The sequence below is a fragment of the Pezoporus wallicus genome, unplaced genomic scaffold (assembly GCF_028554395.1).
Source record: "Pezoporus wallicus isolate ANWC-B61680 ecotype Strahan unplaced genomic scaffold, APGP_CSIRO_Pwel_v1 contig_7227, whole genome shotgun sequence".
Lineage (NCBI taxonomy): Eukaryota > Metazoa > Chordata > Aves > Psittaciformes > Psittacidae > Pezoporus > Pezoporus wallicus.
The window spans coordinates 904,577-921,179 of record NW_026637191.1 but is presented as its reverse complement, the minus strand read 5'-3'; the positions used below and the strand labels follow the sequence as shown (position 1 = coordinate 921,179).

The following is a 16,603-nucleotide window of genomic DNA, read 5'->3' as shown; positions in this document are numbered from 1 at the left end:
AGCCTGTACTTGCGCTTAGGACTGCCTTGACCCAGATGCACGTGGCCTTGCTGAACTCCATGAGGCTCGCACAGGCCCAGCTCTCCATCCTGTTCATATCCCTCTGGATGGCATCCCTTCCCTCCAGCACTGCACAGCTTTGAGCTGCTGGCAAACCTGCTGAGGATGCACTCAATTCCCCCATCCATGTCACCAGCAGTTGAGGGAATATCTCCTAATCCCCAGGTGCCATCAAGTTACTGCTATGAAAGCACTGTCTTCAAGGCCACATGCAGATATGTGGAATAGAGGAGAGTAAGTTCACTGCACGCAGAACCATGGTGTGTTACAGAAACATCTTCACTCTGCTCCATGAAGTTAGTGGGATATAAGAAAAGGCTATGAAGAACAATCAAGCCTTTAATGTTCAACGACTGAACTGCCAGTCATGGAAATGCATACTGGTGCCCCTTGAAGGGCATCAGCTCCAGGGACAAACTCTGGAGTCAAGTATAGAATACACCAGAGTCAAGTCTGTAGTCATACCATTCCTTCTCAGAGGCTCTATCACATTTGGACTTTTGGACAACAAATACATCATTTTTGGAGAAGAACTCAAATGGGCAGCAAAACAAATGTGCTTTCCAGCCATGAACAGGTCTTGCTGCTATGAGAAAATAAATGAGGAGCCTGCTGCTCTGAGGTTTCACTCGCAGATGTAGAACATGTCTTTCATTACGTCCACAGCAATGGGAACAATTCCCTATTCTGCTTCATAAAAAGCATCTTCAAGTGTTCCTTTAGGAGACAACTTTTCACAGACCAGCTATCAGAATGTTACCAGAATGTATTTCTGCTTCAGGCACAGCAGGTCTGCATATGCTGCTAGTTTCCCTGGGTTACTAAATTATCTCTTTACTCATCAAATATATTCTCTTTCAGTGAGCAAGACTTCACAGCAACAGACCTCATTGCAAAACCGCCCACCTCATTTTTGCTTAAGACTAGTATGTTCAACAGTGATGGGAAAACAGCTACTTCTGCAGCATCGCAGGGGCACTCCTCCATTCTTTCAGCCAACGTCCTAGCTCTTAGGGTCCATCAAGAAACAGGGAAACAAAAGCTGACAATATACAGACAGAAACCAAAGACTGCAGAGCACAGCTTGGGGGTAAAAAACAGGGGAAGGGGAGAAGACAGAAGCGACGCATTCAGGGAACAAGTATCCATATTTCAATAAAATGGAAAACAGCACTGTTTTGCTTCTCATGATAGGGGAGTCATGCTTTGTGTTTATTGGAAACTTTCTGTAGGGGATTTCTGGCAGTTCCTAAGCTTCCACAAGGGTCAATCATAGGCGAAAAGCCTGGTATACTAAAAATCACCAACCTGGATGTTATTTCCAGCTCAACGTGCTTCTCTGATAGACTCATCTCAGTGACTGCTGATGCTTTAGCAAGCCTAGGCTCAATATTCTCAACTGAGCATGACTGAAATACACACTTCACTTGCCCTGATATTGCATTTATCTTGATCTAAGCTGACCTCTTTCTCCCACCACTTCCAAGCCCTTTTTAGAAACTTGCAAACATACTTTTTGTCAAGAGACAGCAGCCACCTGGAACCAGGAGAATCAGCAAGATACAACTGGTCGAAGCATTCAGAATACAAGAACTGAGGAGTTTAATTTCTCTATTGGCTTGCAAAACCTGTGTCATTCAATCCAGCTTCCTGCAGATGATGGGGTGAATGGATATGAATTTTTCAGTAGCATATTCACAAAATATCCAGTATGAATCAGTAAGGATGCTGTACCTTCCTCATTACTGCTGCCCAAAATATTCTGCACTCCATGAGAGGCTGAAGAATAGGCTACATAACTGTCACTAACAAAGACAACTCCACCAAGCCTTTACATTAATTACAACTTAACTGTGAGTGGCATTAGATTGCCGCTAGGCAAAGACTGCAGGTCAAAAATAAATTCTGATGGAAATGTTTTCTTTAGGAGTTTGTGTTTTCTTCTCTGTTGCTTTTTGGGAAGTCTAAATTCTTGTAACTTTCAATACCAATGCCATAATCAACACAAATGGCTGGGTCTCAGCACCTCTGGACCTATCCTCTTCCTCATTTATTTCACCAACTCTGCCTGCTCCTACTTGAAGGCTCCCACAGTCATCCTCAGGAAAGCCTTTCCTCCCACAGATGAGGCTGTAATAAGATTTAGCATTGCAGCAATATACATTCACATAGAAAAGGCAAGGGGTAATGGGCACAAGTTACTCGAAAGGGAGATTCTAGTTGGACACTAGAGGAAAAATTTTCACCATGAGAACAACCAGCCATTGGAATAATCTCCCCAGGGAAGTGATTGATTTCCCAGTGCTGGGACACTTAAGATTCAGATGGACAGGGTGCTGCGACATCTAGTCTGTGTCATGCTTTGCTAGAAAGGTTAGACCAGGTGGTACTTGAGGTCCCTTCCAATCTGGGATTCTATGATTCTATGCACCACTGAGACAATATCAATAAATGAGGTGTATAAGCAAGCAAAGGCAGCTTTTCAAACCCCCACAGTACACCGGGATATCACAGAGCACAGCAGAACCACAGTCCACAACTGTCTGGAGTTGCCAAGCAGCTGATGTGCACCACGCAGTGCTTCACTCATCTCTCCTGCCAGCTCCAACAAGCAAACTCCTTCCCAAGCAGCGAGGTATCTCCATCAACAAAAATACGTAACTGTGGCATGTTAGAGAAAACCTTAATTATTTAAAATGCATACCATCTTAATTACTTAATCTGATTAGTGTAGCCTCCTCTAATGTTTCAGAACATAATCCTACCTTCACCTTATTAGGGTGTGCAAAGAAAAAATTAACATTTTCTGGTACTCCATCTATTAAAATATAAAAAGCAGCATTTCAGAAAAACGAAACAAAAAACCCATGTGATGCTCTCTTTGATCAGCTGCAAGTGAAACATAAAAGGCTCCTTTGAGGTAAACTGGATGCTACATTTTCTATTTTAATGGATAGCAATTTTTATCAACTGCTGATGTGACCAAAGAAAGCAGTTTGTGGGGAGGAGAGGGGGTTACTTACACTGGAACAGCTGTTTCCCTATTGCATTCTGCATATCCTTATTACAGTAATTGTGCTCTTGTTAGGAAAACTGATGATGATTTCATATGACACTCCTTAGTTCACGGGAAGACTTTACAAATGCTCAGTGAACACCTGACAAAATCCAGCCTGACTCATGACTAAATTAGCCTGCATTTTATGCTGGAAAAAACTCTTCAGAAATGTTTGACTCAATAAAGCTCACATTTAGCTGTGAATAGCACATGCTTCCATCATTCCTAAGCATTAAAAGAAATATGTGATTAAACTTTACCTGCCTTTTTTGCTGTTGAGGCTATGAACAGTTTATTTGATGTTTTATTCCTAGAGTACAGCACCTGCATTCACACCTCTGCAGTGCACTGCAGATACATTCAGTGTTCACTACAACCTCCTCCTGCTCCAACAAGAGAATTAAGTGTTAAACGCAAAAAAATCTGGGGCAGAAATCACAGCATCCACAGTGAGGGACACCATTGAAAGACAAGCAAGCAATAGACTCCTGGAATTCCTTGGGACTGAGAGACTCGTGCATCTGAGCACATCACAAATGGAGAGCACAGCACGCTCTGACTGAGGACAACAGTGCTGCTTTATGTCAGGAAGTGCAGTTAACCCCTAACCAGACAAACTGGGACCCACCAAAACTCTAGTTTATTAAAGAAGTTCAGTTTATGCCTACCAATCACTTGACACAGGGAAAAAAAAAAAACATTTGTGCTATGCAGAGCACCCCCTTTCTCCACCCCAGTTCCCAGTAGGCAGCAAGGTGCATGTCCCAGCATGCAGGTCCCTGGAGGAGCAGCAGCCCTGGTTGAGCTCAGGGTGCAAAATCACCAAGCTCAGGAAGCAGAAGGTATCTCCTAGCTGCACAAGGAGAGTAGCTACTTGTTGACAGGCTGGCCATCAGCACAGCACTCCACTCCTACAAGTGGAAAGAAAACAGAGGCAGGGAGAAAATGAGGGGTCTTCCAAAAGCAGATCCTCCCACGCATTGCTTTCCAGGACAGCCACGCTTCCTGACACTCTCTTCACAAAGAACCAGCAACAAGTGCATGTCTAAGCCCCTTGATTTCAAGGGGATAAAATCATAGAATCACAGAATAGTTTGTGTTGGAAGGGACCATAAAGATCATCCAGTTCCAGCCCCCTGAAACACCTTCCACTAGACCAGGTTGCTCCAAGCCCCATCCAACCTGGTCTTGAACACTGCCAGAGATGGGACAGCCACAGCAACTCTGGGCAACCTGTGCCAGTGTCTCACCACCATTACAGGGAAGAACTTCCTGATTATCTGATCTATATTTACCCTTTTTAGTTTAAAGCCATTATCCAATAATGCTGCATAGGAGAAGAGTGTCAGAAGGATAGATATGAGGAGGTGGAATCCACTACAGTTCTGCATGAGAAAGCCTCAGTGCTTATTAGGTCATTTTGCATCCCAAATAGTCAAAATAACTTAGTTCACTGGGAGCAGAGAGCACACAACTCTCAAGATGGCTGGATTATGTGTGGCAGCAGCAGCTGCTGCCTCCCCAGTTCTGGAGTTTGGTCAGGGCAAGGGGACAAATGTGAGGACCCCATCCCTTGCCAGAGAGCAACTGGGCAAGAACTCAGGCATTGCTCTCCCTCCCTTCAGCACATTTTCCATCTCAGAACACACTGCTCATGACAGGATAATGTAACCTGAGGTGTGACAGAGGTGAAAGACACGGAAAAAAAAACCCAAACAATGTAGCTGAGGTTATGCTGACAAACAAGGTCTTTATCATTCAGCCTTTAGCGGACAGGCAAGATACAAAATCTCAGCCAGCCCCTGCTCTTTTAGAAGATGCTGCTTCCTCTGACCCTTGTGGTCCAAATGCCACTCCTAACCTTGGGACAGTCACAGTTGTTGCTGCCACTAGTTAGATGCCCCAGCACAGGCTAGATCAGCCAAGGAAGGGAAGGATAAGCTGCATCCCTCCATGGGCTGTGCAAGAGAGTCTTACTAGTGTAAATAAAAAGGCACCTATTAGCTACATAAAAGAGCAAATAACTTGTGTCACAGGGATAAGTGTCCTTACACATATCTTGTGGAGCTGACAAGCAGGTACAGCACAACACTCAGTTCCTGGGCTAACGTCTGTTAAAGTGACAGGTCTGAATGGTGGCACAACAGCCCCTTACCCTGAGGGACATGCAGCTGGCCTCAGCAGGTCTGACACAGACCATGAGCTCAGCCCTACCACCAGGGACAGGGGAGGACTCATCACGTCACCCTCATTCTCAGACAGGAATGGGTTTTGCAGGATTCTGTTAATAAATCCAAAACAACCTTTGGGCAGAATTCTGAATGCAGTAATTTATGAAAAGAGGGCTGCATTTGCCCACCCACCATTAGCCTCACCTGAGCATGGATGTGGCATTTCAAAAACTTAATCAAGGAAAATTAGTTTCCATGGCAACTAATGGCACATTTAATAGATCAAGTGATGAGTGCTGTATATAAGAATGCTGCAAATTATGAATAGCAGTGCTATATCAAATGCTGCACAATCACTCCACAGATAACAAGCAGACAATCATGTGTTGGGGTGCTCAGAGCTTTCTGTATAATTAAGAATGATGCTAAGTTTTGGGGAGCAGCAGTACGCAAGGGTTTGTAATCTCTTCCCTTTGTAATAACTACTGTAGCCTTCCATTACTCTCTCAAAAGGTTTCACTGATACTGATTAGAATGCAACAATTTTTAAGCAAAGTTGCAAAACAGTTTCCAGCTTGAAAGTGCAACCACCACCCTGAATAGAGGATTTTCCCCATCTCTACCTGCCTGTAACTAATACTAGGGGGAATTTTGTGGCATGTTGTAGGAAGCCAGTTAAGACTAAATCTGAAGACACATTTTCAAAGAGAGGCCCCTACAGAGCAGCATCACTTCAACATGACTTGGAGCAGATCAGAAAGAGGCACATGCGAGTCATCAGCCTGTTACAGAGCTACATCAATGGATCAAAAAGTTAAAAGCGATGCCTGGAAAGACAAAAAGACATAAATGTGCACTTCGGGAAAGCACACAGGAGCACTGACATGAAAAGGAGAAAACAAAATAAACACTCATTCCTCCTCTCAGACTTCCACCTGAAGCAGACACCCACCACAGGCAGCCTCAAATCACACAGGGTGTCATTAAGAAGCCTAAAGAGGCAGCAGAGTGGCCTAGCACCACGTCATGCACACTCACACCAGCCCTGCCAACTTTCATAGAATCACTGAATGGTTTGGGTTGGAAGGGACTTTAAAGCTTATCCAGTTCCAGTCCCCTGCTACAGGCGGGGACACTTTCCACTAGACCAGGTTGCTTTTCTTCTCTGAAGCCATGAGGAGAGGAATCCCATGAGCAACACTTTCTCTTGCCTCTTCCAATCCATGAAGGAAGGAGGTGAAAATGTGGGTCCTACCTAGTTTGGTCTGATTCTCTATTGCTAACATCCTCCTGCTACAGTCCCTCATGTCCATGGGGAGGGAGTGTAAAGTAACACTGACCCCCCATGCATGGGGCAGAAGCAGAAAGCGCTTTCCCACAGGAAGCTGAAAGCACCCTCATGCAGATAGGCACACTCGCACTGGGAGTATCAAACCTGCTCTCTGCCCCAGGGAGAGTTCTCAGAGCTAAAAGCATTTCCTTCCAGGCATTACAGTGTGCACACAAAGGTACTCATTTGTAATTGTGTCCTAGGTAAAAAAAAATTGGATATTCAGGAGCCACCTTGCAAAACTAAGGCAAAGGACACATCTTCAACCTTCTGAGAGAGACTGTTTTTCCTCTCTTTATATCCCAAGGGAGCTTTTAATGTGGCAGAAAGGAAAATCAGATAGATACTGTGATGGTAACAGCAGTCCCACAGCACAGGAGGCTGCAATGGAGCATCAGCAAGGTCTCCTCTCCTTGAAGATGTTCCACAGAATGGTGAGGGTTGAGAAGAAAGGTGCATGGGGCAGCAGAGCAAATAGAGGAGTCTTTGGAGACTCCCTAAGGACCATATCTACTCACAGCAATTTACAGCAATGGTCCAAGGCTCACCTGCAGGCATCTAACCCACAGAGTCAAGGAGCAACTTTTAGGCCAACAGGAAGGCAATGACTGCAGAAACATCAAACAAAAAGACCTTATGTCCTTTACAGCCACACAGAGGGCTCAGCATGGTCTTTCTCAGGGCTTTACTTCTTAAGAAGACCCACTCTATAGTGCTGGTATATGCTGCAGACCATCCGGCACAAACCTGCTGTCATCCACCTAAGACCTAGAGAGGACTCACAGAAGGAAAGTTCACAGGAGGTTTTCTTCTACCATTAGATACTTGGCTTTCAAACTGCCTCTCAATAGTTGTGGAGACCTACTGTGAGCTCAGAATCAGGAAAACAGGTGAATGCAGCTAATTAGCCCCCAAAACAAGAAGAAAAAAAATCTTTGTTAAGTAAAGTGCATGATTTTAAAGAGAGTTTAATTTTCTAGTGTAATTAACTGTATCTCCAAACCCTCAGCTACCAAAGCACCCAATTATGAAACTCCATTTGCAAATCAGGAGAACTTTCCACGTTAGCATTTGCACCCAATCTTACATGCTGTTCCCAGAATGGAAGGCTTGCTTATTACTCACACCAGCCTTACATATTGAATGATCTTTTTACTTGAGCTCTGCTCCCATAGCTGCCTGGCTCCCATAGCTCACTAAGCAGGAACAGCAGACATTCTGTTAACGAACCAGCACAATGTTTGTGAAAGCTGAAGCCCAAAATTCACTTCTTGTCTTCATGCAGTGTCTACGGGTGGAACCTGGCGGCCTCCATTTAGCTGTAATGCCATCACCTATGATGGCCAAAGCAACAGCAATTGGCAGAGAAACAAGGCAAGAGAACAGCATGTGCAGAAATCAGTTTGCTCTTGGCATCCCTGCAGCGATGCACCACTTTACTGCTAACATCCACGCTCCCCTCCATGAGCCACTGCCACACTGGTGTGGCATTTCTGCTCCACAATACATCTAGCAGCCTTTATTTCAGAAAATAATTCCTAATGATCCCTTATCTGATTGCTGCTGGAGTTTAAGGAGTGGTATAGGACAGTGCTTGGCTGTCCTGGTTTTGGCTGGGATACAATTCATTTTCTTCCTAGTAGCTGGTCCAGCACTGTGCTTTGGCTTTAGTGTGAGAACAATGCTGATAACACACCAATGTTTTAGCTGTTGCTCAGTAGCACTTACCCTGATCAAGCACTTTTCAGTCTCTCATGCTATGCCAGTGAGGAAGGGCACAAGAAGCCAGGAGGGAGCAGAGACAGGACAGCTGGCCCAAATTAGCCAAACGGATATTCATACCACAACAGGAAAAAAGGAAACTAATCATTTAAGAAAAGGAAGGAAAAAAAATTAAAAAAAAAGACTAAAGCAGGCCATGGCAATTCATTGATTTAAGTGACCTGGTTTCTTGTGAAAGCTCACTTGGGAGTATTGTGTGCAGTTCTCGTGTCCTCAACATAAAAAGGACATGGAACTGTTGGAACAAGTCCAGAGGAGGGCCACGAGGATGATCAGGGGACTGGAGCACCTCCCATAAGAAGACAGGCTGAGAAAGTTGGGGCTGTTCAGCCTGGAGAAGAGAAGGCTGCGTGGAGACCACATAGCAGCCTTCCAGTATCTGAAGGGGGGCTATAAACATGCTGGGGAGGGATTCTTCATTAGGGACTGTAGTGATAGGACAAGGGGTAATGGGTTAAATCTTAAACAGGGGAAGTTTAGATTGGATATAAGGAGGAAATTCTTTACTGCAAGGGTGGTGAGGCACTGGAATAGGTTGCTCAAGGAAGCTGTGAATGCTCCATCCCTGGCGGTGTTCAAGGCCAGATTGGGCAGAGCCTTGGGTGACGTGGTTTAGTGTGAGGTGTCCCTGCCCATGGCAGGGAGATTGGAACTAGATGATCTTAAGGTCCTTTCCAACCCTAACTATTCTATGATTCTATGATTCTAAAACCCTGCAAGGACTTCCAGTCAGCAGTAACACCAGTATGGTACACCATGTATATCCATGGACAGCATCACCTGGCAGCCATTATGACAACACAACTTGGACATTCACTGCTGCTGCTGTGGTGGGAGAATTGAATATGATACAGTCTCCAAGAACTGAACACACAGTCCCACCAATAACTCTGGAGACCAAAAAGCTTTGGCAAGGCAGAGGTCCAAGCCACGCCAGCATCTGCAAAGACCAGTTCTTGCAAGGAGAGATGCATGGTCTCATCGGCTAACTCACAGCACACTTTCCTTTTCTCCTTAATTGATAAGTGTTTTCTGCTTGGGGGAAGGAAATACAATGAACACCAACAGGGGATTTTACAAATGCCTAGTTCTGGGCTGCTTATTTCTTACAGCATTTAAAACAAAAGAAGTTTCTATGTATGCCAATAATAATTGAAAAAAGTTTGAGAAGAACTTGCAAGTTGAACAGCCTTCTTAGAATAGATTCATAATTACATATTTTATAAACTCACTTCCAAAGGTCTGATAAAATATCGGTTTGAAAATAATTTCCATAGAATTTGCAAATCTGATAACCCTCTGTGCAAAAATCAGTAGAAAATTGAAATACTGAAAATATAGGCAATTACCACAAAATGTATATGGAAGTCTCGTACACAACAAAATAAAAATGCATTTTCACCACTTCCATATATAAGAATAGGAGGCATCCTGCTGGATACTTCTCCTCAAAGTCACCTCATAGTCAAGGCTGTCTGAGCATGAGAATCCAACAAGATATTGTCAAGTTTCATACATAAATTCCACACATATAAAAACGAAAAGTTTGAAAATAAATGCCATATCCCCTCTTCAAGCCAGCAACTATCTCTTGTTCGTAACAGAAACACACTGCAGACCTCCTGCTGAAGAGCCAGAATGTATTCAACAAGCAAAATATATAAAAACCTCAAACTATCTGTATTTAAAATACCAAGAGTAATTACTGGCATGTAAGAGTCGTTCTCTGGCAGCTGGGAATGGTGAGCACCAGCTTGCTGATTTTACATCCACCCTGATCTCCTGCCTGACCTTCATCTGTGGTTTTTCCCAGTAGCCCCATTGACAAAACTCACACAAATATTAGTGAGATTCCTGGCAGTCTTGTCTACTAGAAGCCAAATTTCTTGGGCAACCAGTCCAAGGGGCTGCAGCCCCTCCAGACTTCCATGCCAAAGTTTAAATCTGGCAATGGAAAAACCTATGGTGTCTTAGGCCCTATTATTTTTTTTTCCATACTTTCTGGAGCACTAAAATTGAATGGATATTTAATAGGAAGGTCATAAAAAGGCTAATGTTCAAATGCAGTCTTGCCAAGCCTCCCATATTTTGCTGCAGAATCATCCATTTGAGACTACCAAAACTACTCCCTTGTTCCCAGGCAGTTTATCTGCAAAAAATACTGCGAGTGTGAGAGAGCTGTAACATGGGACCAAGCAACCGAGGTGCTGGCTGACAAAGAAAATCTATAAACAGCTAAAACAGAGATAAATCAATTTTTCATCCTGAATCCCAGATGAGAAAATAGAGACTTTTATGAAAAAGAGCAGCCACGTGGTTGCTTTCTCGATATGAGATTTTGGTTGAACAGCTTTTTTTTGATTCAGCAGCATCATAAGCTTTGTTACTGCTTGAGATCGGACCTTTCATAGCTGGTCCAAAGCATTTCCTGGCAGCTAGCTCTGAAGCTGCCTTGGGCTGGGGGTTTGAGAGGCATCTTTGATTTGAGCTGCACCAAACCTTGCAGGCTGCGGGGCAGCTTTGCTGGAGCAGATGGGTTGAGAAAGAAACTTTCTTCAAGGAAGCTCACTGGAAGTGCCAATCTGCCTTTATCCTGCTCCCTTTTACCTGCACATGAACATGCTATTTACTTCCACCCAAATAGATGGTACGCCACAAACTGCTGCATCCAGAGCCATCTGCTTTGGACATTAAAAAGTTGTTAAATAAGCCTAGAAAAGAAACATTTGAGAAGGCAGAATAAATCCAACATTACTAACAGGGATTGAGAGGCACGGACTTGTTTCAGGGATGCGGCAGGACACAGCAGCCAGCCTGGAGCAGATCCCATCTGCCCCAAGTTCAACAGCACCAAACGCCTTAACAAATGACCTAAAAAGCACCCAGGTGTCCTCAGGCAGTAGGTGCTCTCTTCCTGCATCAGTCAGTGCTATATTAAAACGTTATGATCAACTTCTGTGAATGAGGTCTGTGTCAGCCCAAGTTTTATCACTTGGCTCTTTCCATGAGCAGCCACCAGCATCTTCCCCAACAACATTCAATGCGGCACCAGTCTTCCATGGTGTGAGCACGGTCAGAGAGAAGAGGACAATCAGCAATTGCAGAAAACACAACAGCAGGACAATAAATACTTTTCATAACTTATGAAGCAGTTAATATTTAACTTCATAATAACAGAAGTGATTTTACATCATTGTTCTTATTTGGGGTGTTACCAAAACATCATAGAATTGTATCTTCTAGTTTTTAAAGCCATTCCCCCTTGTCCTAATCCTACATGCGCTTCTAAAAAGCCCCTATCCAGCTTTCTTGTTAGCCCCTTTATGCACTAGAAGCTGTTCTAAGGTCTTCCTGCAGCCTTCTCTTCTCCAGGTGAAACAATCTTATATCTCTCAGCCTGTCTCCACTGCAGAGCTGCTCCGGCCCACAGAGCACCTTCATGCCTTCTCTGGACTCGCTCCAACAGGTCCATGTCCTTCTTATGTTGGAGGCCCCAGAACTGAACACAGTACTCCAGGGGGTGGTCTCACATGAGCAGAGTAGACGGGGAGAATCACCTCCCTTGACCTGCTGGTCACATTCCTTTTGATGCAGCCTAGCACATGGTTGGTTTCTGGGCTGCAAGCACACATTGACAGCTCATGTTGAGCTTCTTGTCAACCAACACCCCAAAGTCCTTCTCCTCAGGGCTGTTCTCAATCCAGTCTCAGCCCAACCTGTATTTGTTCCTGGGACTGCCCTGAACCAAGTGCAGGACCTTGCACTTGGCCTTGCTGAACTTCATGAGGTTGGCACAGACGCAGCTCTCCAGCCTGTCCACATCACTCTGGATGACATGCCTTCCCCCCAGTGTGTCAACCACACCACACAACCGAACACTTAGTCGAGTCTTTTGGGGTTTTTTAGGCTACTGCTTTCTTTCTCCTTCATCTGGCAAAGGCTAGACAGAGATTACTTAATTCAAAAGAAAAATGGCTTGGTTTATAGCATAGCTTTAATGTGTGACTACAGCTCAGTGTAAAACTGTATGTAGTTTTCTAAGACACAGCCAGACCTATGCCTTCTCTGAAACAGCACAGGCTAAACTTCAACTTCTTCATTCTTAAATCTTCTCATTAAATTGGAAACAGCTATGGAAGAATCAGCATGTCTCACTGTGTTGGAGGAACATCAAGTCTGCAGACTTGAGGTCTCTCAGTCCGTTTCCCCAGCAGTACTTTACAGCTCATACCTGTTCTTGGCAATTTCAAGAGAGAGGTGTTTAATTCCTCACCTTGCAAAGAAATTCCTTCCAAGGTATTCTGGTGTTCATACTCTCATACAAGCATGAGAGCTGTGAAACGTGGTCACATCAGCTAATTACAGGCATGCCCTCAGCTCTCAGCATGCAGCTTGTTTGCTAACAGAGCAAGATGAGGGGAAGCAGCAGAAGACAAAGCGGACATGGTCACTTTGAGGGAACAGACAATGGGTTTGGTTCAAAGAGGAAAAGAAAATATAGAAATGGAAAAGCAGAGCATGGTGGAGAATAAAGCATTTACACCCGCACAGGTCTTGAAAGGTCCTGATCTAATATAACCTATTGACAGGGTGCCCTAGACACAATGGGGTGGTGATGGGGACCCATACACCAGGGCAGCACAAGCTGATGAGCCTCTTTAGCAGAAGATGAAACCAACTTGTGCAGACTCAGGGACAGACAGAGCAGAGGAAAGAAGCAGTGTCACCGGGCACGGTGGGGGCTCACCTGTGGCCGAGGATGGCCAGTGACCAGGCAGGTCAGCTCCAGCGTCTCGCCCTCACGGATGGTGTAGACCCTCTCCGAGTAGCGCTCCTCCTCGATGTTGCATGCCAGGCCTGAGTGCACGATCCGCACAGTGGGGGGAGCTGAAACACCCAGAGAAAAACTAGGTGAGCATCACCGCTTGGGGCTCACACAGACCCATCTGCACTGCAGCAGCCTGGGGCCCCTGCAGACCCCTAGCTGGGAGCACTGGGGATGAGTATTTTCACCATGCAAAATACTATTCTGCTTACTCATCACATGCATATGGTGGTGGATGCCTCATCTCCAAAAACCTTCTAGGCCAGGCTGAAGCAATCTGATCTACTTGAAGGTGTCCCAGTTCATTGCAGAGGGGTTGGAATTAGATGAGCTTTAAGGTCCCTTCCAACCCAAACCATTCTATGAGTCTATATTCATTGCCAGAAGATATTGCCACAGTATTTATTAATACCCAGCAATGCCCCAAGCCAAACCTTCACAAACTCATTTGCATTCCAGTGATTTTTGTTTCAATTTCCAAATGAACTCTGCATTATTGTTCTTTCCATTATATATCTTTCTAAATGTATTATCACACTCATTATGCAAATGAGAAGCCTTAATTAAACCATTAAAATTAAGCAGAAGAAACAGTGGGACTGATGCTGCTTCCTTTCAAAGTCGATATCAAAATCCTGTTGCTGTCAGAGGGCCCAGGATTTGGACCAGAGGTTAAGTTTAAGCAGAACCCTTACTTTAATTTTCTTGTATATGCAACCTGAACTACAGGAAATTATTCTGTTTTACATGTTGTACACGTAGCAAAACTTCCATGTTGTTGCTAATACGCAAATACAAATTACAGCTCTGCTTCAGCAAGTCTCCAAAGCATGTTCCTGGTTCTATGATTTCCTTTATTGCTGAATGGTGAAATTCACAACTATTAAAATTTTCAGAGATAAAGAAACTGAGTTACAATCCTACTGCCAAATAAAGTAACATAAACAGTGGAAGACATAAAACATAACTGTGGTGAGTTCTAAAGACCCAGCATTTCACCCTCTCTACTCATCAGCACACTGCTCCTTTTCAGTAAAAGCAGATGCCCCTTAAAGTCTTAAGTGAAGTCTTAAATCACAACCAGCAAGCAGAACAATTAGAACTAAGCCCAAAGGGACTCCTGTCCCCATTCCCCATGGACAGGAGACCCGTGCCGCTGGGATAACATCCATGCATTCTCCCCAAAAGTAGTAACCTCTCCCCACAATTGCTGCTCCATTTCCAGGGCTCTGCACTGCACATTGCCTCCCTCTCACACCGCTCCACTGGCTCTGCAATTGCTCAATTAACACACACCTCAGGCACACGTGGGATCCCTGGGATGCATCACTGGTACCCCTGCGGAATCCCATCACCATGCCATTGCTGGTCCAAATTGAACACTACTCCCAGTCAACACAGTCCATTGTGGCATCAACTGCTGCACAAAGCCCAGAACTGATACAAGCCTGCTAACAATTCAAATTTCTGACCCTTCGTCTCCAGAGGCTGAAAAGAATTCAAAGGCTCAAGCAAAGTGTCCTGAAAAAGATGGTATCAGGTCAACTATATGAACAGGAAGAGAGTATTTCAGGCTGTGATGACTAGGCCTGACTTTCTCAGCTACCTTGCATCGCCCTGTCTATCTCAGTTACTACATTTATATCATTTTCAATGTGCTTGGCCTAGATTAACCTCTTCAGCAAGTGTTTAACAAATAAAGAAACAAACCTCTCCTTAGCAGAGCCTCTCTGCAGAGCACCAGGACAGGCAGAAGAGCTCATGCAGGGAATGGACGTTTCCTCAATTACTGATGTGTTCCCAAGTCACAGAATGGTTCGGGTTGGAAGGGACCTTAAAGGTCATCCAGTTCCAAGCCCCCTGCCATGGGCAGGGACACCTTCCGCTAGACCACGATGCTCCAAGCCCCTGTCTCCAACCTGGCCTTGAACACTGACAGGGTTGGGGCAGCCACAGCTTCTCTGGGCAACCTGTGCCAGCACCTCACCACCCTCACAGGAAAGAACTTCTTCCTAATATCCAATCCAAATTTCTTCTCTGTCAGTTTAAGACCATTCTTTCTCATCCTATCCCTCCATGCCCTCGTAAAAAGTTCATCTCCTGGGACTTCAGTCAAATAATACAAGGTGACCCAGCCCTGGACAACCACCAGGTCAGCAGATATAATGGCTTGGTGGGGCCACTCAAGACTAACCAAATGGGCAAAAGAGCAAAAGGTGCCCCCCCCCATGCTCATACCCTCCCATCAGGCAGAGTGTTGGGAAGTGGGGGGTGGAAAGGGGATGAGGGGGGCAGCAGCTCAACAACAGCAGTGAGCTCCAGTACAGCCTCCAGCAAGCTCTGTGCCTCAAGCAGCTATGCAACAAGTTTCAAGGACCTATCAGCTCACCCTCTCCACTTTTCTTTTGGCAGCCCCATTTAGCAAAGATGAATACAGGCTAAAGTATTCTTGCTTTTGGCAGTTCTGTGAGGCCAGGAAAACCTGCTCCCTAGCATCAGTTACTTCCAAGTTCAACACAATGACTGAATATACACCCGATGCTCAGCCTATGGTCACGTTTAGTCAGACAAGCATATCTACCTGCGTCCCTGCCCAGGAGCTGACTCAGATGTTCTTTACTGCTTAGAAAAAACAAATTGAACCTAGCCATCCCTTTGCACCACAGATCCAGGCTTCTCTTTCTGACGGAGCTCACCATCCCTCCTGCAAGGCCAGAGATGTCCTTGTCTAGGAGCCAGTCCCATGTGTCACAGTCTGACTTCAAAATAATCCATTAACTCTTATTTTTTTTTTTTTTTTCCTAAGTAGGACAACAGCACTAATGGTCAGTGTTCTGCAGCTTTCCCTGTGCTAGAAGAGCTGATCTCCCTCCACAGACCTCAAGAATTCAATGTCCTGGGATATGGAGCATCCTCTTTGTTCTGCATGCACAGCTGCTGTACAGCAGGCCTCTGGGCCACAGCTGGGGCTTTTATGATTTTCCACAATACAGATATTAAAATACTAAAATGTTAAAACAGAGCCATGGAGCAGAAAGGTAAAACAAGGTTCAGCATAGATCACAAGTCTTCTGATAAAATTAGAAGAGTCAGCAACATTATGCCAACATCCTCTTGCCTTTTAAATCCATATTACATTAATATTACATTTTCATTCATATGAAATTCATATAACTTCAAATTACATTTGAAGCATCCTTCATTTTAGTGTCTATGCCACTGCTCCACAGCTATTAGGTTTGGGACGGCAATACATAAATGAAAAAATACCCCCCTGTGTGTTATTATGGCAAAAGATTACACTGCTTTAAGAGGAGATCAAACAAATAAAGGAAAATAAAAAAATAGTCTTACTACACTAAGTTTTAAAATCTTAT

General features: G+C 44.6%; 1 protein-coding gene across 1 annotated transcript in view; it reads right to left on the bottom strand.

Moving 5' to 3' along the window:
- Window positions 1–16,603, bottom strand: part of MDGA2 (MAM domain containing glycosylphosphatidylinositol anchor 2) — a 375,792-nt gene that overhangs the window by 232,811 nt on the left and 126,378 nt on the right. The window contains exon 2 of the mRNA XM_057403838.1: window positions 13,149–13,288. Coding sequence (XP_057259821.1) covers window positions 13,149–13,288 — 140 coding nt within the window. The remainder of the gene's footprint in view (window positions 1–13,148; window positions 13,289–16,603) is intronic.